At 36.5% G+C, this 23520-nt stretch overlaps 3 protein-coding genes across 5 annotated transcripts; 1 reads left to right on the top strand and 2 right to left on the bottom strand.

Annotated features, from left to right (window-relative positions):
* The first annotated feature begins 877 nt into the window (after nucleotides 1–877).
* On the top strand, nucleotides 878–1806 carry LOC132620437 (thionin-like protein 2). The gene is made up of 2 exons (XM_060335139.1): nucleotides 878–1289; nucleotides 1388–1806. Exons 1-2 carry the CDS (start codon nucleotides 962–964, stop codon nucleotides 1456–1458), a joined length of 399 nt encoding a protein of 132 aa, XP_060191122.1. The 5' UTR covers nucleotides 878–961; the 3' UTR covers nucleotides 1459–1806.
* Nucleotides 1807–3565: 1759 nt separating this feature from the next.
* Nucleotides 3566–9243, bottom strand: LOC132598472 (nuclear pore complex protein NUP50A-like). The gene is made up of 2 exons (XM_060311348.1): nucleotides 8986–9243; nucleotides 3566–5286 (listed from the first exon to the last, which is right to left on the bottom strand). Exon 2 carries the CDS (start codon nucleotides 5227–5229, stop codon nucleotides 3892–3894), a length of 1338 nt encoding a protein of 445 aa, XP_060167331.1. The 5' UTR covers nucleotides 5230–5286; nucleotides 8986–9243; the 3' UTR covers nucleotides 3566–3891.
* Nucleotides 9244–9823: 580 nt separating this feature from the next.
* LOC132598458 (coatomer subunit beta'-1-like) lies at nucleotides 9824–23520 on the bottom strand. Of its 3 annotated transcripts, none has more exons than XR_009566578.1 (26): nucleotides 23301–23520; nucleotides 22998–23018; nucleotides 22835–22896; nucleotides 22088–22142; nucleotides 21138–21174; nucleotides 20701–21026; nucleotides 20457–20588; nucleotides 20221–20369; nucleotides 18569–18637; nucleotides 18123–18273; nucleotides 17950–18015; nucleotides 17281–17469; nucleotides 16816–16956; nucleotides 16639–16713; nucleotides 16369–16545; nucleotides 16192–16283; nucleotides 15986–16102; nucleotides 15253–15367; nucleotides 15060–15131; nucleotides 14457–14653; nucleotides 13315–13408; nucleotides 12485–12591; nucleotides 12020–12149; nucleotides 11507–11727; nucleotides 10945–11011; nucleotides 9824–10241 (listed from the first exon to the last, which is right to left on the bottom strand). XR_009566578.1 is itself a non-coding variant. In XM_060311333.1 (26 exons), the coding sequence occupies exons 1-25, from the start codon at nucleotides 23301–23303 to the stop codon at nucleotides 10992–10994; spliced, it is 2742 nt and encodes a 913-aa protein (XP_060167316.1). In that variant the 5' UTR covers nucleotides 23304–23520; the 3' UTR covers nucleotides 9824–10241; nucleotides 10945–10991. The 3 variants fall into 3 exon arrangements, 1 of the variants encoding a protein (XP_060167316.1); XM_060311333.1 differs by having other exon boundaries at nucleotides 11583–11727; XR_009566579.1 differs by lacking the exons at nucleotides 22835–22896; nucleotides 22998–23018 and having other exon boundaries at nucleotides 23301–23519.

Here is a 23520-nt window from a genome sequence, read left to right as displayed (position 1 = left end):
TTCAACTATGGGAAGCTCTTCTATTTATAGCAAGAAGTACTTGGTCTCCAAGTTTGTGATGCCATGGGTAATGTCATGAACAAATGTATCCACCACACATTAAAACTTGGTGCCCAAGTTCATTGCTAATAGGCTTATGCCTATATGAAAATGAAGGCCATATTACATATCAACTCCGTAGAAGAATTTGACTTGAAAGTCTAACCTTGTAATGAAATGTTGAAGAGAAATTCTCAGATGGGATCAGGACCAGATTTCTGGACGCTTGAGCAATCCTCGTTCCTTTGAACTAGTTTTTGTGGTTGAGTTAGGCTTAAGGTCCATTTAACATGGTATAAGAGCCCAATTCGGACACATATCCCACATTAGAGGTATCCTCCTCCCTTTGCTAGCTTAGCATGATAAGCTAGAAAAGAGGATGAGGGAAAAAAAAATAGAATTAGAAGGGGAAAAATCAATTGCAACTATGATCATGAGTAATGACAAACCCCAATTTTTTAACTATGTTGGACCATTCTATACACTAGATGATATTAAGAAAAGGAAAATAATAACTGTATTTTCTGATCGACTTTGAGTTCTATACATTTTTTTTATACTATCGATCAAGTCACCTAAAGGATATTCATAGATAAATCTGCTTAACATGTAAGATTTATAATCCTGAAAATAAGATAGATTACCCGCTACAACAAATAAAATAACATAAAGGTGTAAAAATTTCTGTATTTAAACTCTTTTTCCAAATGCCTTGTCCTTTTTAACCACCTCTCTAATAATCCTATATAAAATAGCAATGGGCAAAGACAAAAAACCATCACATGTCACCGAAAAAATTAGCCAACTCTTTCACTATATATGCCACTTGATAATACTGGCTATTACAGTTCTATAAGTACACTTTTAGGTTTTCCATAGGCCTAGAAGTTTGTGTTGTTAAAAAACAGAGCGAAGGAAAAAAATGGAGTTAAAGAAGTTAAGGGCTTTTGTTTTAGTGTTAGTGGCCTTTGGGGTGTTTATAGGACAGTCCAGAGCCTCTATTACCTCTTTTAGAGATTGTTATTCGAAATGCTTTGTGTTTTGCTTAATTGAACCTTCTCAGAATCTATGCACTTGCACTTCTAGATGCTTAAAAGAATGCATCTTTAATACTGATCCAGGTAACAGTACTTCTATTGCCAGTTCAAAAAATGATATCAGCCGTCAACCAGACAGTAAGAACCTTAACTTCTGCAAGTTAGGTTGTGCTTTCTCTACATGTTCTGCTCTCAGCACAAAACATCAACCTAGTAAGTTTCCCTTGAGCCTTTTTATTCTGTCATTTACTTTGTCTTTCTCTTGGTGTATTTGTTCTTTAATTTAGTTTCTTTTGATTCTTTCTTCTTAGATGGTGGAAAAATGAATGACTGCGTTGGATCCTGCTCAAGAATGTGCACCAAGAACTACTCGTCACCATAGAAGTGGACTGCCAGAGTCTCGAATATTTTATTGGACTTCATTCTCCTCTTCATTTTTTTTTTCTTTTTTCTGTGGCATTTCCCATTGTTTTTTCTTTTTCTTATACTGTTTTCCAGTTTAAAGATGGAGAAATAATTCACGAGAATGTGTTTCTGAATTCTGGCCTCCTTCCCTGATCCTTTTGTAGACTTCAGAGGAAGCAAAATTCTGCAGTGTCACAAGGTCAATCCTGTAATGTCACAAAGTCTAATGTTGTTTTTAAAGAAAAGCTACCCGAAAAACAAATTAAAGGCAATATTCGTTTTGTCAATTACAAACTGTATATGATTACCAATCAGGATTGTGGTATGGTGGTGATAAGTACTCTTTTATCCTTAATCAGATGTCTCGGATTTGAGTAAGGTGTGGAGTCACTTTTGTTAGAGAACACTTAATCACCAATGTGGACTTTCCGAAGTGAATCCGAATTTAATCGGTGCCCAATGCAGGTATCGAATAGTAGTGTTTTAAAAGGCGGGGGCGTAAGGCGGGGCGTTTTACATACGCCTCGACGAGGCGTAAGCCTCGAGGCACGGGGCGTAAGCCCCATGAGTATTTAATTTTTAGTATTTCTTAAAATAATATAATTACAATAAATATTTTTAAATAGGTACAATTACATAAAAAAATAAAAGAAAACTGTAAATAAATGAAATATATATATATGTATGTATGTATGTATGTATGTATGTATGTATGTGTGTGTGTGTGTGTGAGCGCGCGCGCGCTTGATCCTCACAAAAAAATGATCAAAGCAATCCATTATACACCGCTTATAACTTGTAATTATATATAACATAATTTTACAAGTATAAACAATACAATGAAATAAAAGCTATTATGAAATGCAAAACAATTCTAACATTTTAACTTTCAAACACGGAAAAAAAACACAGTTTCTTAAAACACTATTACTATCATACTATTCATTTTATCTCCCTATAAGCAAATAATTAATAAAATTTATCAATATTACAATTAAAACATAACTTCTTCATGAACAAAAAATAAAATTATATGATAATTCTGATACATAGGACTTAAGTCCAATGACAAGTGAAAATGTACAATTCCGCTATGTGTTTTTTTTTTAAAAAAAAATAAGTGATATTCACCCTCACGACGTTCTCAAATAGTAAATATCCAATACTACGACTTGTTAGATGAGTTACACCCAATCTTCTATTTCTATAGATGAAAAACTATTAAGTATCATTATTTTGTTAAACAATTATGAGGGTGGATGATTTTAATTAAGGAATTTAAAATATAATTTGTGTAAGAACTGTTAGGAGAGCCCTGGGCGTTAGGCGTGTTTAGGGCGTACGGTTGGGCGCTTAGGGCGTAAGTCTCATAGGAATCAAGCCCCGCGCGTTAGCCTCAGGGCGTTTTGCCACTGCCATGCCCCGGGGCGAGTCCTGACACTGTCTTTTAAAACAATGTCGAATACCAGGTGGAAACTAAAAAAAACAATGTCGAATACCAGGTGGAAACTAAAAAAACCAGCAGATGATTGATGGGAAAAAAAGCATACGATTGTGTGCATTTAAGTGAATTCCGTGAACCTCAGTTTATAATTGGTTAAACGGCTGAAATGTGGCAGGAAAATCAATCTCGAGCACTCAATTTTAAGTATTTTTCATTGTCTTTGCATGACCCGTGACTCGTGAGGAAATGACATAGGGTAAAGAGCCAAAGATAGCACGTGAAGAGAACCAAACTTTCTCTGAAGAACAGCATTAGGACTACTGCTACTGCATCTTATTTATTAATGGTTTAAGGATATATCTATTGTCTCAAGGATTGTGTGGAAGACCTGTTTAGGTAGACCAAATTAAGCAAGTTTAGCACAATAAGAACAAGTCAAGAACATTTTATACTACAATAACCTCTTCAGAATATATTTCCCCCTTTTTTTAATGGTAATACTACTAGTTTGTAATCTAAACTCTCAAGTATTATTGAGATTAGAGTTCAAGAACTTGCACCTTCACGGAGCAAACCATAGGCAAATTTCTCTGAGGTTGGCAATTGAGTTACAGCTTTATCCAAAAATAGGAAAAATTGAATACCTCAGAAATTAATAGTAGAATGAGATCGAAGGCTAGAGCTGTGTCTACGATTCATGCCTATAGAGCAAATACAAAAAGACAGCTAAACCACAGGTTTTATCCCAAGAAGGCCAAAAAGAGAAGAAATACAACAGATAAGCAACATCAAGATGGAGAAAATAAGTTATCCATCTATGGACAAAATACGCTATACTTTTTTTTTACTCTACAAAAGAGGGGGGTGCGTGGGGGTTGGGGGGTGGGGGAGGGAACTGTAGAGCGGGTTCCGTGAGTAAAATAGAATCTCTATGCATCTTTATCATATTTATTAGTAATCCGAAGTTTAAGGAGAATTTTGTGGTGTCTTCAAAGAGCCTGCCACCTTATCTTTATGTTCCGTCACAGCAGCTCGAAACTCCTCAACAGTAGAGGCATCCTTGAACTTCAAAGCAATTGTTGAAAGTCCCTCTTTCCCGTCACCAGCACTATTCACACAAGCAAAAGTGATGCCTTTTTTATCCATACTTGTGAGCTTCATTTCAGGATAAAGGTTAGCATTCAAAATCAACCTGTAATTCCCTCTGGTTCTCATAACAAGTCTAGCTTTACCAGTTCCAGTTGAAGAAACATTGAGCTTCAGTTCTCCCTTTCCACGCTCCTTCCACCCTCCATTAAAAAATTCAAAGAGCACAGAGTCGGCTGTAAAGATTGCCTTTTCATTCTCCTCCCCTGTTTCAACAGAAACCTCTTGCATGGAAGGAAATCCAGTTCCCTCACTCTTTTTAACACTAGATGACCCTGAAGCATTTTCATTAGTAGGAAGACTAAGACCAAAAAATGACTGGTCGCTTTTTACTCCAAAGAGAGAACCAGAACCAGCCCCTGATTCAGAACCAAATCCTAGTGGAGATCCCTCTTTTGAACTAGCTCCAAATGAGAATGTAGTATTGGAGAACCCAGTTCCTGCAAGTCCCGTGAAAGCGTTTTGGCTACTGCAGAGCTGTTGAAACGAGCTAAAAGATGCAGTTTTGGCACCCTTTTCATTTTTCCCATCGCCCACATGTTTTTCCTCTTCATTCTCAGACTTATTGCCTTCCACTTCTATGCCATTTGTACTCTTCTCCACTACTCTGCCTGCCTCGGTATCATCTTTGATTTTCTCACTTTCCGCTGCCTTCTTTTCAGCAGATTCAGGTGCGTTAGGTCCATTAGGACTACCAACTTTCTCCTTGTCAACATTCACATCAGCTTTTGATTCATTGGTCTTGCTTTCTGGTAGCTTAGAGTTTTCATCAGTTTCCTTTTCATGATCAGCTTCCTTACTCAAATCTGTTTCTTCCTTTTTAATTGCCTCACTTTGATCATTTGAGTCTTCTGGTTTCTCGGAAATTGTTGTCCCGTTCCCTGCTTCAGTTGTGGTCACAGCAGGAGTTGTACTAGTATTAGCAGGTGGAACCAATTGGATCGCCGCTAAAGGGTTAGAAGGAGTAGTTGTAGTCGATGCTGTTTTACGAACTTTGACAATTCTTCCACTTGCCATCACCTCATCACTTGCTTTCTTGAAAGTTCCACTCTCCTGCTCAGATGACTCATTATCATCATCAAGACCAGGATTATCTCGTGCTAGTTCTTTTACAGCGGCCCTTTTCTTTGATGGTTGAAGAGATTCTGCATCCCCCATCCCAAAGTGACGAAGAACAATTCAAGAGTTCCGAAAAATTGACTAAGATTCAAATTTCTGCAGGAAACACTAGGAAATCTCAGTGAACTGACAAACAACAAGAAATAAATCTTCCCTGCGGCATAAAGTAATCTAGGCCGTTGAGGGAAGGTCAGAAGTCTAGATAAACGTGAAAAAATGCATAAGAAACAACAAAGTGCCAACGAAAACTTCATCAATCTTCAGGATGGTGGATATGATGACAGTAGTACTTACTACTAAGAAATAACGACAAGAAGCTTGTATCATGGACACAGGCCATCCCAACAACTAACATACTCATCGAAGGAAACAACCAAACTAGTAATTAGAAAGTCAAAAGCTCCTCAATGCTGTCAAAGGCACAAAGCCAGACAACAACAACAGAAAGGTGATTTAAGACTGATGAGTTAAGATATGTACAAAAACATCTATGAGAGCATATACTCCTTGAATCCAATCGGTTTATGGATTCCAGTTCAAAAAATGAGAATGAATAGTTTTTTTATATGTAAAATGCGGATGAATAGTAGTAATTGGATAGCGCGTTCATCGTATTTCGAGCCTTTCAGCTTACATGCATGCATAAAACTTTAACATTATCGAACAGAAAGACGAAAAACTTAAGACATCACTGCAGAAGCGGATGCCAAAGAAGTTCTTATAGAAAAGCAAGGAGCTCTGAGTTTTTCAATTCCAAGTCTCTTATTTCTCAAGTACTTTACAAGAATCAAGTTCTGCATAGAGAAATTTCACCAATAAATTTACCGCAACCTTTCAGCTTACATGCATGCATAAAACTTTAACATTATCGAACAGAAAGACGGAAAACTTAAGACATCACTGCAGAAGCGGATGCCAAAGAAGTTCTTATAGAAAAGCAAGGAGCTCTGAGTTTTTCAATTCCAAGTCTCTTATTTCTCAAGTACTTTACAAGAATCAAGCTCTGCATAGAGAAATTTCACCAATAAATTTACCGCAACCACAAGGCAAATAATAAGCTTTAAATTAACAAGTGCCTTGACATCTCATAGGACCTTAACGTACAGCCCATGAAAGGCCAAAGGTAGTGGGTGAAAGTACATTCTAAATCCTACCACAAATCTATGCTCTTTCCATCTCTCCCTTTTGTCGACTGGTATTATGTTCCTCTTTACAAATATGTAAAGCTAACGACAGGATTGAGGGATTTCTTTTGTGCACTAGCTCGACAACATTTTTGGTGGAAAAATAGGAGGTTGACTATATAAATCTTTTGTATCCAAGTACGAAAGGTAGAAAGCCACTATTTTTTTTTTTTTAAACTGGTAACTGTAGAAAGCCACTTGACATCTCATAGGACCTTAACGTACAGCCCATGAAAGGCCAAAGGTAGTGGGTGAAAGTACATTCTAAATCCTACCACAAATCTATGCTCTTTCCATCTCTCCCTTTTGTCGACTGGTATTATGTTCCTCTTTACAAATATGTAAAGCTAACGACAGGATTGAGGGATTTCTTTTGTGCACTAGCTCGACAACATTTTTGGTGGAAAAATAGGAGGTTGACTATATAAATCTTTTGTATCCAAGTACGAAAGGTAGAAAGCCACTATTTTATTTTTTTTAAACTGGTAACTGTAGAAAGCCACTATTTTTCTTTAAAAAGAAAGTATTTCAGTGGACTTAATCAACTTATAGGGTGATAGAGAAAACAAAAGAAAATTTCAGAAGAAAGAAAATAGAAACGTTTAAATCATGGATGGCTCTGGTTGAGCTTTGCTCTCAGAAAAACAAGTCACCAACAAGGAAATGAATGCAGAAAAGGAGAAGGACATGTAACGGATTCTATAGGTTTGAGATACAGAGAAATTCAGTCTTAGTAGTTAGTACCACTGTCTCCTAATAACTTCAAAAGGCAAGAGGACTTTCTTTACCTATTTATTTTAAAGCAAAATTCAATCGAGATAGACAGACAGACGGTCAAGGAGAGCAAGTGGGGTGGGTGTGGGGGGGTGCGCGGAGAGTGGCACCGTCTCTTTGCTCAAATGTGAAATGTTACAAAGAAAACCAAAAAAATGGAAGTCAAAGCAATATACTAGGGACTCGGAACGTTCAATCTGATTCAGTGAAAGTAGTTCTCATAAAGTAGCCATATATGGAAGCCTAATTCATTTGCATTATCTAATGTTTAATAAACCTTAATAAAGAATAAACAGAGAACTGGAACAAGAAAATAGATAAGGCAGTGGGAAATAGAGTAGGAGAGTGGAATTAATCTGAAACGACCACCTATTCAACAATGATGCTTTGACCTTCTTTCTGATTAAGTGATTAAAAGGGTATCCTCAGAGAAAATGTGACAAGCGCCTACCCTAAAGCCTAAACTACTTCCTTCTCCCTTATTTATAGTAAGTATACATCACTTAATCAGAAAGAAGGTCAAAGCATCATTGTTGAATAGGTGATTATCCTGTGGTATCTGTGTCGCTTGCATTATTTCATTTCATTTCCTTATCGCTTTGAATCTTTTAGCCTTATCTGACTTCTTTTTATGCTTTTATTGAGCCGAGGGTCTTTCGGAAACAGCCGTCCTACCTTGGTAGGAGTAAGGTCTGCGTACACTCTACCCTCCCCAGACCCCACGATGTGGGATTTCACTGGGTTGTTGTTGTTGTTGTATACATCACACATGTTGCAGTTTTGAGGAATCAAGATCATAAAATTCCTCAAAGAAATCAATCTATTAGGAGGAAAAGAAAATTTTGAAGAGCTATCCAAAAAAACTTAATGCTATGCACAGAAGCAATGCACCATTCATCACATTTATACAAAACACCCAACTCAAAATATTCAACAATACGACATTCAAAGAAATACGTGTCAACTACGCCTCTAGGTTATAAAAAGTAGCTGCATTGAACAAGGAAACAAAAAGGGAACCAATCGCGTCAAATAAAATCTAAATTTATAATTCTCTACTATCATATTAAGCAAAAACCATATCTTGTCACTCATTAATTCTCTTCCTGAAAGGAAAACATAGAAACCAGAACAGATTCGTGTCTACTTTTATGTGTCAATTCCAGTTTCCTCTCAACCGATTGAACTAGTTTCAAATATCATTTCAATGTACCTATAAAATAATTCATTCTCAGTTCTTTTCCTATATCATTTCATTCAACAATACGGCATTCTAAGAAATACGTGTCGAATATGCCTCTTGGTTACAAAGAGTAGCTGCATTGAACAAGGAAACAAAAAGGGAACAAATAGCGTCAAATATAATTCAAATTTTATAATTCTTTACTATCGTATTACGCAAAAACCATACCTTGTCATGTCACTCATTAATTCTCTTCCTAAAAGGAAAACATAGAACCCATCAAATAAATTATCATTTCAACTTACTTATAAAATAATTCAACCTCAGTCTCATTCACCAAACAGTACCTTAACATCAAAAATTCTCTCACAAACAATATAGTAAGCAGCAACAAAACCATTTTAACAGTTTTTTTTAGCAGGATCATACCCATTTTCAGACTCAGATTACATATATATATGTATATAAAAAAAAAAAAAAAAAAAAAACTTAGTTAACAAACTTTAACACACACACACACACACAGGTGCACATATGCCCACTGCATTTAAATTTACTGATAGTTGGTCTAATAACTTTAATCAAAATATTAGCTAAAAATGGACTTAATTATAGAAAATCCATATATAAAAGCAGAAAAGAGATCAGTTTTACCTGGAAGCAATATGATTTCCAGAACTAGTTTTAGAGAGACTCTCGCTATATTCAAAGTGGGAGTGCAGATGTATAAAAACCCTAGATGGAACAGTGTAAAGCTTTGTTATTCTCTTCTTTTTTCTTTTACTATTTTCTTTTTCATTTTTTCTCTGTTTCTTTGAGTAGTAAAATTGATTAGACAATTAACATAAAGTCCATAAGAACGTGTGGAACCTTAAACGTGGAAAGGAAACGACCACTTGCCTAAACACGCTCTTGCTCTAAAAGCTATTTTGACGCAAAAGCATCTAAAATAAGCCAATCCAAACAGGCTCTTAGTTTTAGTTAATTAGTCAATACGCAAATTCCGGAAGGAAAAAAAAAAACTAAGTTCAGTTAACACACAAATTGCTCTCTAGCTTATGTAGTGTTACAAAATCAGCCTCGATCAATATGTTTGCAATAAGATATTTGAAAATGCACGTAAACGTCACGTTTAAATCAGATGAGTTTTTCAAAAAGGATATTTTTCTTCATTTTTTAAACTTCATTATAAATATAAACTATGCGCTTCACAACTGCAAGAATGGAAATTGTGGCCATATATCTTCTGAGGATAGTTCAGTTTCTTCTCCAACTTCAGACCATTGGTGAATTATTGGAATATTAGCTTTATCCGTAAGTTTCTAGCTATCACATGCAGTTTTTCTCTTGAAATCTTAATTGTAGCATTATGATAAGTTTAACCTATTGGAATCGTAGTATTATCAGTAAGTCTTAATTTTTAGCTTATGTTTAAACTGAAATTGCTGACTTATAAATCCCTAGTATATGAATGTGGTCAGTTGCGCCAATATAATGGGTAAAGAAAATATTAACATCTCAATTCTGTTACATAGACAATGTTGCTACCAATGACAGAATACAGTTGGCAGAAGTAAATGAAAAGGCAGCTCTTTGACGAAGGGAACAAAACAACTTGGACAATCATAGAGAAATATGATTCAAAATATGAACTCAAAAGCACTTCCGCAGCATCTCCGCTTCCAGATATCGTGCGTGTTTTCTACATTCCCAGTGGATTGAAAGAATTTTGACGGGTTAAAGACTTTATCCCTCACAAAGAATAATATAGGAGTATAAAACTAGGCGAGACTAATGCTAATAACCGAGCTGGCACAAATGTTTTCTACAGTATGCCACCATAACTCGTTCACCACTCAAAACAGACAACCAGTCCCTTCATCGTCGCATTCGCGCAACAACTTGAGAACCTGGAATGAAAAGTTAAAATTTCTGTCAAACAGTGCATGCTGTCTTCCCTGTGAAGGTAAACAAGGAATTCATACATTTGACAGAACTTCTGCAAGTTAGCACTGAAAGTTGCCAACAAGGAAAATTAAGGTACTAAAACCAAAACTGAAAAGAATTCTATCTTAATCCGGCCAAAAAAATTGAAGATTTTTTGTTCTGTCTAAATGTTCTATAAAGACAAGGAACTCAAACACTCGTTACAAATTGTAAACAGAACTTTTCGGAGATCTGCTTTATTGAGTCTAAACCCAGGTGAATTATACAAGAAGTGTTGTCAAATTATTGACAAACATTATGCAAGTGAAGAACTGCAGAACACAATTATTCTATCTTTTTCTGAATGGCACACAAAGCGCTTTCAATAATACTTCTGCATCACAATTGGTTACACACACAACATGAATCACAACATTGACCTAATTCTAGGGAGAAAAAATGGGTTCTTCAGTTTTCTTGCATATGGCCCAAGGCAGAACAAGGAAATGCACAGGTTCAAATACTCGCAAATGAAATGATATGTGTGTAAGTGTATTTAACACACAAAAGAGTTGGAAAATAAGATGAGATTTGAAGCACCCCAATCAAGAGGACATACAGATAAGAAATGTTTATAAGACAATACTTGCATAAAATTACACTTGATAAAGAAAACTCAATTCTCACCATAACAACGGATTACATACAGCTGGAACCAACTGTCTTCACTGAACCTAGTGACGTGGTGTAAGTACTGCAAAAAGCATAAAAAGAATGAGAGGTAAGTGACAATAAATTGAACCAAAAAAAAGGGATCAGGGACATCGAGAAGGAGAAGTGAAATGCCAAGAAACAAATGAATGTCAACGGTAGGCAACTACCTAACTTATGCCAAGAAACAAATGGATGCCAAATGCTAATCAGCTGTAAAATATTAGCCAGTGTTGGAATTTTTACTCATAGAAGCAACTCTAGCTAAATGACAGAAATGATCTATTGAGTTCAGCACTTTAAAAAGCTTGAAAAGTACATTGACTTCCCCACATGAAAGAAGAGAAAAGACTCCAAAATCCACATTTTAGTATTTCATACGAGAGGCAATATGCTTTCTCAAGGTAGGGCTTGTGATAATTGAAGTTGCTCCAAGCAGTTAAGGTTAAAGAAAACAAGGCGGCATAAAAGAAAAAAGAGAAGGATTTGGAAGGTATAGGAGCCAAACACAGCAACTAAAAGAAATTCAATTAATCACCAGCTACAAAATTAGGATTTTCACACCGGCCCAACCAATTGCTTTTAGGCTGACGGTTTTCCTTCAGTATTCGTACCCCACTCTTTTTCAGCCTCGTTTCCATTGACGAGTACTGCACCATCATTAGAGTCAGCATCTACCACAACAGCCTCTTCTTGGCTCTCTTGTTGAGTGCCATCTTGTCCCTGTTCTTGCACCTCATCACCATTCTGTTCCACAACCTGGGCAGTTCAAAACAAGGGAAATAATCAGTTTTAAACTTAGCTTTTACCACATTGATTAATCATAAGCTACTTGTTTGAACTATGAAGGCTATCAACTATCATCGAGCATAGGATTGTCGTTAGATGTTCGATTTACAAACTAGTATGTCATACCTAATACCCAGCATTGTATAATCAAAATGCTGTAAAACGCAAACTAGGTTGTTTTACTTCTTTTTTTAATCAAAAAGAACACATAATGGAAAATGAATCCTCATATTAGACAAATAGAGACATGTCCATGTTATACCTCGTGGTCTAATTCTCCATTTTCAAGGGGTTCTTCTTCATCGACTCTCATGTTGCTGAAAGCTTCTACAAGGTTGGAAGTTGGTCTATCAGCATAATTTCCATAATCTGCTGCTGGTGGGTATACACCCCTACATAAAAATTAGAAAAATAACCTTGTTGGTGCAAAATTTTCACAATGAAATTGTGCACGACACTTGGGCTCATAACTGGGAACCAGTCCACACTAGTGTCAAGTATGTCCGTTCATACTTCTAATTTAGAACAAAGCTCTGTTGAACTCATACTCACTCCAGCAATAAGAGGAAAGGAGTACAAACAGAAAAGGAGATGTAAAATGTTCAAACAGAGGGGGAAGCACGCAGAAACATAAGCATATTTAACCAAAGCATTAACATTTTCAAAGAGCACCAGTGTGCAAGCTACAAAAGACCCACGCAAAGGGGAAAGAGCTGTCTATATGCACCTTTGCTCTGCGACTCTGGCTTCAACAGCATGTGCAATTTGCCAGTGCTCAAAAAGGTTAGGATATTCTTCAGGATCAGCCAAAGCTTCTGCTGCTTTCTGGTTAACCTACATGCCAATATCATGCAGAAAACTAGGTTAAAAGTATGACAAGGATTCTGAGCGATATGGTTGCAGATAATTCTGCAGACTGAAGGAAACCCAAATATGCTTATCACATAAATGACTAAAAGCCTCTTCCGCTGTTTTCTTACTTGCACTCAAAATCATATCATTTTTGCACAAAGACACTCAAATTCTAATCGTACAGTTAAAAGGATGTTCGTATCTAATAAAGGGTGTTCTCACGCCACATTGGCCTCTCAGAGAAATCGTCAGAAATATTTCTTGTGGCTATTTTAAAGACATGTAAATCTAAGTAGAAAATGGAAAAGAAAACACACATTATTATCCAACAATAGTAATCTGAATGTCTTATCACAGGCATAACAGTACCATCAAAGATAAAAGAGCTCCTAAGTTCCTCTGCACTGTTATATTAATGGTCAAAAGCATGATCCCCGCAACACGACACTGAAGCAATGTAGTTTATTTGTTTTTTTTTTTTTTTGATGACATGGGAACCCGCAGCCGCTACCCTTCAGGTGTGCGGTAAACCCAGCAATGTAGTTTATTTGTTTATTTATTTACTTATTTTAAAAAAGAGATTAAAACTGAAGTAACATAATTTTCTTTAAAAAAAAAAAAACAACCAAGAGAAAAGGCAGCTCTGTGAATAGTACATCTGTACATGTAAATTGAATAGCAATCGCAAAAACGAATATCACTGACCTTATTGAGGTCCTTCCTCCAAATTGCAACTATTTCAGAAACCTTACTTGGAAGATAAGATCTTGCCATAAATGCAGCCTCAGGTATCCGATTGCTGCAAAGAAAGTGAAGATCATTCCAGTGTTGACAACAAATTGACAAGTGGCTATTTTGTATACTTAACTACATCAACTTCCCGCTACTTATGCTTCTTCTTGAGTGATTCTTGGATCGAATTACATGCTAAAACCATAATTTTATGTCTTTGACGCATAGAAGCGGAAGTTGAAGGAAGATGGAGCGGAAAACTCAAAGAAGAAGCAGATGAGGAAGAGGAAGAAGAGAAAAGCAACTCAGAAGACCCACGACCGCTGGCAATATGCATCGTGATTGCGGGCCAAGGAGATGAGGAGAGCAGGGAGGGGTCGACAAGACTTTAAGCAACCGCACCGCAGTCCACACAGTGCCTTAGATGAAATTCCGAAAACTTGATATTGTGACCGCGGTCATGACTCTGCGACTGCAGTCCTTTTGACATACTTGGTGAATCTCTGTCTTAAATTTATTACTGGCTGGAGAATGCATCTTGGAGAGCTTTAACAGTACCAAGTTTTGTAAAAGCAACAGACTGAACCAACGAGTTCAAAAGTTTTTCTTAACTTATTCTTTTACATTGGTTCAATGAGTTTATCATAGCATTAACTTTGCCTTGATTCCTTTTATTTATTTTGAATTTATTTTTACAACGATCGACGGGTATCTGCTGCCTCCCACCAACACATGTACCGGGTAACTCTGCCCATCAACGCTTAGGTAGATGGGAAGAAATCACCTAATATTTATTTTCCTCCGTTGGGATTTGAACCCTCATCTCCAATGTTTTCACACACTTCATTGATCACCAGGCCGCAAACTTTTGAACCCTTATCCAAAAGTTAGTTCCAGTTGCACAATTGAATTATTTTAATTAGAAAATTTTAATCAATAACCACCTTAAGAGATTATTTGAATCAGCAAGTAATTATGATAAACCTAGTATCTTATTATAATTGATCTGGGACAATACTTCGACACTTTAACTTGGCAACAATGGTGTATCTTCAATAAGGTACCTCGGGTGTGATCACAAACCTATATAAGAGGATCTCAATGAAAATAAATACCTGTCAACCAACAGCTGAACACACTCCTCCACTTTACCCAAGAGGAACAGGCAAAGGAATGCAACATTGTTTCTTCCCTGCTCTTTGGCAAATGATGCTAGTTCAGCAATTCCTTCAGCATCTCCTAATGAAGAATAAAGCAGCAGTAAACCACTCAAGTCATTAGCATGCTTCAAACAATCCTCTGCCATCTCCAGCTGCAAAATATAAGAACAGCAATATTGGTGAAGAATCCAAGTAAAGAGACCACATGCATTTTACACAAGAAGCATGACTAGGAGGCTGCAGAAATCAAACTACAGATACCCTTTACCACTGAACTACAGACAGAAACGTTTAGACAAAAGGACAACCAACAGAGTTCAGAATCTTAACCATAGATTCTTCCAGCAGCAAAAAAGGTATGGCTCAGGAGTAAATGCAAAAAAAACTTTTGGAGAACTGACTTGGAAGTTCTGATATAAATTAAGGAGCTTAAACAGGGGTCATTTGTAAAACTCATCGATTTACTTGTTTCTGGAAATACAAGTTGTTTCTGTTCCACCTTGTCAAAATTTGTTCTCCCAAAAAAAAAGGGCTCAAGCGGCGGTAAGCATCAATTACCATTCCAGCAGACATTGCTAGTTCACCCAACTGCTTCCATTTGGATTCGTTCTGTGCTACTACAGCAATTTCCTGCAAACAAGAAGGGGCACAAGCCCATATTTGAACAACATATGGTTCTTCTGACAGAAATAAATATAAAGGACGAGAGGCTGAGGCCAAACCACATGCTTCACGAATTAGCAGCCCTTACCTTTGCAATCTCTAAGTTACCCAACTGTATGGCAAGTTCAAATCTGTAGTCAGCGTCAGTAGCAACTTCCAATGCTTCCTCAATCATTCCTCGTGATTCCAAGAAACGAGCAACACTGCAGGGAATCATTTTATCACAACTTAGAAAAAATGATGAATCCCATCATATAAGACAGAGAAATAAATTCTCCCACCGCCCAAGGCTTGACTACTACATACACCTTATTAATGCAGACGTTGGTCTCAGATCATAGGAGTAATAACTATAAGAACTATGAACGACTACATTCAATCATAGAGCATAGCTGCAAGAATATCCTTTTATTTAATAAATGCATACCTTCCAGAAGTCGGGGTTTGTTGCACGTATTAGCTCTAGAATTACTACGGTTATCTGAGTAACCCTAGTAATGTGCCACACCTCCAGGATGGTAAATAAATTTACATCAATACAACAAGTGCGCCTCAATGACAAACTAGATGGAATAGGCTACATGAAACCTCAATACCCATTTCATACCATTTGGACCCATTTCATTCAATACTAAATAATCTGTCTTTTAAGAAAACAATTTACATCATAAACTACACCAAAATGATGTTTGTATTTTTTAATTCCCAGTTTGTCACATTTTGCAACTATGTTCAAAGATGAAAGGAAAAATTGCAATCCAGCACACTTCATTTGTCACATTCCCAGAAAAAAACATATTTCAAGAAGAGTAGAGATGTACCTGTTATGGTGAGCCTTAGGGATTGATGGTAAGACCTCATTTGCTCTGTCCCAGTCACCACGCATCACAAGTGTCTTGTACTCGATCAAGCTGAGTAGTAAAGTATATCCCACGACACTGTAATGGAAAGAAAATGGGGTAATCATCGAAGAGTCATACTTGTCATAATTTCTAGTTGCTGTAAAAGCTGCCACAAGCCTACTCACTTGAACTCTTTGTCAATCAGGAAAACCCTACTTTGATTAGCGAGATATCCCAGCAGGTACATGGGTCGGTCTAAGTGAAACATCGTGGTCACCTAAAGATTATAGAAAAGACTGTTACTCACCTGACATTCTGCAAACAAAAGAGGTCAGTAAAACTGCATGAATGACCTTTCATACCTCGCCGCCTACACAGTAGTTCAGTCTCGAAGAAGAATTATTGTAAATGAAACAATCTCCAACCCAAATTCCAGTTCTGACCCGTTCATTTATCTCATAAAGAAGTTCAAAGGCATCTTCAACACCTTGGTCATCTACAGATCTTCCACTATCTAAATGTGCAGAAACAACATCACGCTGCAGGTTTAACAAAAGGACGATCATAACACAATAGCTTGCAGAGAAAAGAAGATTTATTATTAATTTAAAAATCTGAGAAAGAGCTCTCACATTATACTTAAGTATGTAGAATGAAGAATCACTAGCAACAGCCACCAGATCACCACTGTCAGCCCAGTAGAGGTTCTGAAGTAGTTGAAGCAAAAAATGCAAATGATATTGTAACAACCGTTAAAAAGAGGAAAGGACCACCATATCACATATAGAAGTCAAGCTTATATATCTTACTTTGACATTAACATCAATTCGTCGTATCAACCTGCACTCAATCCAATCGTAGAAGCAAATGAAATCATTTGAGCACATTGCCAATAAGGTACCCCCATAGATGTGCTCAGCAGAGAAAGTAGGCCGGATGCTCTTCTTCTCCTGGAGAAATCAGCATAATCACTTTTAAGCCAGCTGAACAAAAGAAACTACGACCCAATGCACCCTTCAGCTTTAAGACGAAGAGAAGCTAAATGCATTGAAAAACTACAACTTCATGCATATGGACCCAAATTTACTTGTCAGGCCTCTAAGAAGTAACATATTAAGGGTACAAAATAAGAGAGAGAGGGAGAGGGGATACCATCTAATCGGGGTCCATTATTTAAAGTAATGTATCATTAGAATCAATAACACACAATTTGAAGCATAAAACAAAAGCAATCTAATTTGGGAGGGAGGCGGTTGGGAGGACATTCACAATACCTGGAAATTTTTGCTGAAAATCTTAATCCTTGAAGTACTTTCTCTCACAGCGTATTCTCCATCAGACGACCAAACAACTTCCAGAGCTGAGCCAAATGACCTATTTCTCCACGCCAGAGCAGTATATATGATATACTCTCCATCTCCACAAACAACGACAAACCTTCCATTTGGGTTATGCTTTAAGCTCTGTGAATGAGGAGAAAAAGAATGAGATCAACAGTAAGTGATCTCTAGTAATTGCATCCTTTAAACCTAAGAGGGCAGCCAGAAATTGCAACTAGTATATTCAATGTATACCCTTTAACTATGAGAAGATGACTACAAAACAAATAAAATGATACATCTTTAAGGACATAAGGAAAGCAAAGGACCAGGTACAGAAACCATATCTTTTTGGATATGCATCATTACTACAAAATGGCATTCCATAATGGAAGTCCGAAGAGAGACACTGAACAAGAAAAAAACAGAAATCAGATTGAGGATTGCTTTTTTAACGAAAATAGTAAGTCTTTTTCTAAGAATACCATAGAGTATATGAAACCCAAACAGGATGACCCTACATGAATAACAATTGAACTATGGAACCAGATCCAAACCGCAGAAGCAAAACAGGTTATACAAGATAAATCATAATGCTCAGTTTTAGCAGTGAATCTGACTCACTTGTGGGTATAGGTCACAAGTTCCCAATTCCTTGACCGCCAAAGGCAATCTTTCTCCATCAGTAATCTGAAGTAAAGCAAACAATCCATAAAATAACTGAACAGGTGACCGTAAAACAATATTCAGCAGTAACTTGAGCAGGCAAGCAGACTTGAAAGCAATTTATGTCATACCTCGTAATCCGTCCCCACACTCTTGATGTTAATAGTTTGAATCTCATTGTGCTTGGCCCATATGACTTTTCCACTATTATCCATGCTAGCAACGGGTACCTCTCGACCAAGTTTTACCATAATGGTTCCCTCATCATAACCAATTACAACCCTGTACATTTTAGCACATTAGTTATAACTGCAGCTAGTTGAACAAATGCAAATAGAAAGAAAAAGATGGAAATCATGATCTACTCCTTAGCCCTTCAAAATTTCCTAGTTTTAACATATTTTATTTTTGTTAAGCTCATTAGTCAACTAACATTGACTTTTCCCTCTTTCCTCGTTCAAATTTTTTTACCTTATCTAAAAAGAATAAAAATAATAGAAAAGCAACGTAAATGTGGAAATCATTAGACTTCCACGCAGAACAAAAGTACAGCTATAGATCAATTATAGAAACTCACCTTCTTGAACCTTTCATGTAACCAATAGCCCAAACTCTTTCAAGACCATAATTCAACGTGTTCTCGAGTCTGCATGAAATACCAAAAAAAAAAAAAAGATTTAAGTACTAGAACAAGATTTACAAGAGGATACAATCACTCAGAACGATAGGAGTGCTTGCAAAAGTGAAGGAAAGGTCCATCATGTTTATCTTAGGTAAAATTATAGAAATGCATCAGTATTCGAGAGAGATAATTCAAAACTTAGTCAAGTCAGCAAGAATATGCAACTCAACAAAAAGATTAAGAACTAAAACCCTAGGATCTAGAAAAGAATTCAAGAAATCAGAACCAGAAGGGTATAAAAAAGTGAGTGATAATCATTTTTGAGAAGGGAAAGTCATCAAAAGATGATATGCACTGCTTTCAAGTAGCAAAATGCCAACAGAGAATTTCATCTTCTTGTTAAGTAAAATTCTAGAAACACGTCAATTTTCAAGGGTCAATTGATTAGTTTGATCTCAGAGTGAAAAATGAAACAGAAGGTTGGCATTAGAGTGCTTTAACTATGTTAAGATGCTTAGCCCATTGATATAGACAAACAGGAAACATACTTCATCTTTAGTAAACAGCAAAGACGTGGATATCAAAAACTTTGTATCAATTTATTCAAATTTGTAAAACAATGTTCCACATTGGGAACACAAAGCCTGCAGAATGTATATATGATATTCATGTAACCTCATGCAAAAAGTTCAATAAGGATACATTCTTATTTCGGAATTAAAAAGAGAAAGTGGACATAATTATGCAACTCGTGTTGCGTAACTTGTAGCAAAGCATTTCTTTGGGAAAAATAGACACAATTCCATAACAAATTAGAAAGGAAAGATGGACATACAATTTGGACTAAGGTGTGCATATCTTCCCTTTTTCTTTTGATTGGTTATCTTTTCCTTTTTTTCGGTAGAGGGAGCATATGTTTCAACAGTAATAACACATTCGTGCCACTATTAAAAATTGTATCTCTCCAAAGGCGATAGCACAGCTTGAAAGACAAAAAATAAAGTATGTGCTGATTTACCCACCAATAACAGTACATAGGTCATCACTGTAATTTTTTTTTTGATTAAGCACCGGGTGTCCGGGTCTCTTTGAGCCCCGACTAATCCCGGGGGTGCACAGGCCCTCGGCAAGGAGTTTCCCGCAAGTGCACCACGGGTAATTCAGGGTTTTACCCCAGTCCGATGGCCCTCAGAAATTGTTTGCACCCAGTGGGTTTCGAACTTGAGACCTTGAAAGGGAGCACCCCAAGGCTCAAGCCAATTACCACCAGGCCAACCCCTGAGGGTTACATAGGTCATCACTGTAATTCAATCAAAGAATTCACATAGGTCATTATTGTAATTCAGTCAAAGAATTCATGTAGCTTTCTACATAGTCGGTTGCATTGATTCATGCAACTCCAAACAATAGGAAGAAGTGGTTCCGCTTACAGATTACAACTAAATATGTTCATATTCATCCACATGATCGATATCTTTAAAGTTATAGAAACCAAATATCAGACAATGTATTGGAACATAAGAAGTCATATCAAAAAATGAACGTCTTATGTAATAGTAATAGAACTTTAAGATAAGCTGAAATAATTAAATGATTATGACTATTACCTGTAAGTAGTTGAATGCCAAATACGAACAGTACCATCTTCAGACCCCGTCATTATAATAGGAAGATCTGGATGAAAACATACAGCAGACACATTGTGTGTGTGACCTTCAAGAGTTTGGACACAACTTTTTGTCTGATAGTCCCAGACCTGTTTCAAGATTCCAGCGCATATAATTCAGCTTCTATATCAGTGCAATCAACAACAGAACATGGAAATAGGTTATTAGTAGCAAACCTTAGCAGTGTGATCATCAGAACCAGTAATGAGATAAGGTTTATCACCACCAGTGAAATAGTCAACACAATTAACCCCTTTCAGATGGGCATCCAGCGTAAAGTTAGGGTCAGGAGATCCAAGGTTCCAAATCTACAAGCCAACCATTAACAGCCCCAATGTTACATAGGTGAATGACATATATAATGTTATTTAGAAATTTATCCTCGGAGGGAGAGGATGAGAGGAAAGATAAAAATATTACCTTTATAGTCCGATCAAGAGATGCACTAGCAAAAGTATTGGTGTCTTTTGGATTAAATGTGACTTGCATCACATAATGGGAATGACCCTCAAAAATTTGAGTGCATACCCATCCCTTCTCCCAGTCCCAGAGCTTTATAAGCATGTCATCAGATGATGACAGCACATATGGTAAAGTAGGATGAACAGCCACACACCTAATATAATCTGTGTGTGCCTCAAATACTTTGACCTTATCCATGGTATTATAATTCAATACACGAATAAACATGTCATCGGCACCAGCAACAATCCACTGCTTGCGTGCTATAAATTTCGCTGATCTTACTGCAAAGAATAGTTCAGGTGTTAAAAGGAACTGCAAACCTTTGTTAAAGCAGAAGGTGCTAATGCGCACCCTGACCAACCAAAACTACCACTTTCATTCTATTAACGGACCTGGTAATTCAGTAACTTCAAAAGATTGTGCCATTGTCTGCAGTAAAATAAATCACACATCAGAATTCTATAAATAATCCCATTACAATGTAACTTCTATTAGGGGAATGCTGAATGCTGATACAATTGCTTTTCCATACTAAGCTAAGAAGTATATTTGCACACAAGTGAAGAAGAGTTGCGTCTCATATGTATCAATGGTAGCTAATAGTTAAAGATACTACAAATACTGAACACGTGGAACTACAGTAATCAGAGTATATCAGTGGTGGAAAACTAATTTTAGGGGCAGTTCTGGGTACCAATTTTACTGATCTAACTTGCAGCTCCTAATATGTAACTACAAGAGATATTATCCTGAAGGACCAAAGGGCAGGTAAGAGGAAAAGGTAAGCCATACGAAAATGGAAGACATACCTACATACAGGGCAAATCAAATGATGATCTCAATAGTAATATCAGCTTTCTAAATAACCATAAACCAACAAATCTGGGAGCTACAACTACCACCTTGTCATTAAGTACAAATTGTTGGAAGTTCACATAGTGTCATCTTCGCATGGTCAGAACCTAAAGCTACCAGCAAACATTGAAGTCTGCTTTGTTAGCATTATCAAGAACTCGTTGAAAAATCAATACCAATTCGTCTTTGCATGGACAGAATTGCAACTACCATGCAAGTGTTTCTAGTTGCCCGTCCACCCCCTACTCCCTTTTTCTAAAATGTTAGGAAGATTTTTAGAAGGATTTTTTAAATGTTAATATTGAGTCTATTGACATATGACAATTTTCCCAAGACCATAACAACTACTACCTCTTATACTTTTTCGTGTAATGCACTTTCTTAGTTAGGGATTAAGCTTACTTTTACAGGTAACTAAAACATGCACAAGATTCAAGAATTCAAATTTAATAGAAAGCAGCTTCAGCTTGGATGTAATTTCCTATACCTGGGTCTGGTAGTTCCAGATGCAAATGGTCCCTGAATATAAACTTGCCAATATCCTGTGCAGGAATAGATGAATTAGCCACACGAACTAGATTTAAAGTGAAAAATAAACAAAATGTGGCATCTCTAATACAAAGTAAGCAAATTGCTGTAAGTAAATGACATCATTGTTTCTACTAAGCCCAACCCCAATCCCAACCCCTCCCCAGAGAAACATAAACTTTCACTCCAATACTTCATCAAATAAAAAAAAGGGGAAATTTTCAAAAATCTACAGCCCAACATAAAATATTACGCCACGTAGCCACATTTTTAGTTTATACAACATTATATCTGGGGGAAGGCATTATACATAATGTATCAAACTTGTATAAAAGTGTATAAAAGGTGCTAAAGCGTGTAAATATTTTCTCCCAGTAGACATAGAGTGTAATTTACCCATAAAAAGATGTCACTCCAACATAAAACATTAGAATCTACACAGCAAGCATGAGCATTGAAACTGGAAAATAAAAAAGGAAGAAATTATTTGTTGGGAAAATTGCAGCCCAATGCCTTTGGGGTGATCTAGTTTACAAAGTATGATCATCAAATGTATAGATTCTGTATATTTATACGTTTAATATACATAATAATCAGTGTACAGGTTTTATATATTTCGGCCATATAGGTAAATAAGTTTGGCCGAAGTGTACATATTGGTAAGTTTTCCTTATTTGTTTAGTAAAGAATATATGAGTTCAATTACCATGGCTCTGTAGGATGTAGATCCACAGCCTTTACCCTTTCTGATCTTTGAGCTAGTTTCCTCTGATCAAAATACCATAGTTATACATTGTCAATACAAAAACATAAAAATATACAATCCACCAATAACTTTCTAATTCAAGAAAAAAAAAAAAGTTTAGTACCTTAATCTCCAATCTTAGAGGCTGTGCCATTGCAAAATTGAGAAGATAATACAAAAAGGAAGTGAAAATTAAGTTAGTAAACAACAACAAAGTACAACCAGGTCTCAAACAATGGGCAGAACCGACACGTGGCAATGAGACATAATTGTGATTCTTAATACAGTGATCCGTTTAGTGATGTTACCTTTATCAAAAAATACAGTGATCCGTTTAGCGCCATTAAAATCGAATCAGATTTGAATCAGATCTAAGTTGTAACGTAATGTGAAAGTATTAAGAACATACTGAAATTACCGTACTTACCATTTTCGCTGACTAATGTGAGTATTACAATTCGAATTGCCTACTAAGTGGCAAGTGAGAGAAAGTGAGATCGGAAAAGAGTAGAGGTTTTGCTATTCTCACTCACAGCGCAACCTCTGTAATAACAAGAAGCAGAAAGAAAATGGAAGATCATATCAAGATGATGCTTTCAACTGAAGTTTTACAATACACTTTCACCATTTTATTTTAAAATCTATTT

Source organism: Lycium barbarum, chromosome 1 (genome assembly GCF_019175385.1).
Source record: "Lycium barbarum isolate Lr01 chromosome 1, ASM1917538v2, whole genome shotgun sequence".
In the NCBI taxonomy this organism is placed as follows: Eukaryota; Viridiplantae; Streptophyta; class Magnoliopsida; order Solanales; family Solanaceae; genus Lycium; species Lycium barbarum.
This window is presented reverse-complemented; position numbering and strand designations above follow the sequence as displayed.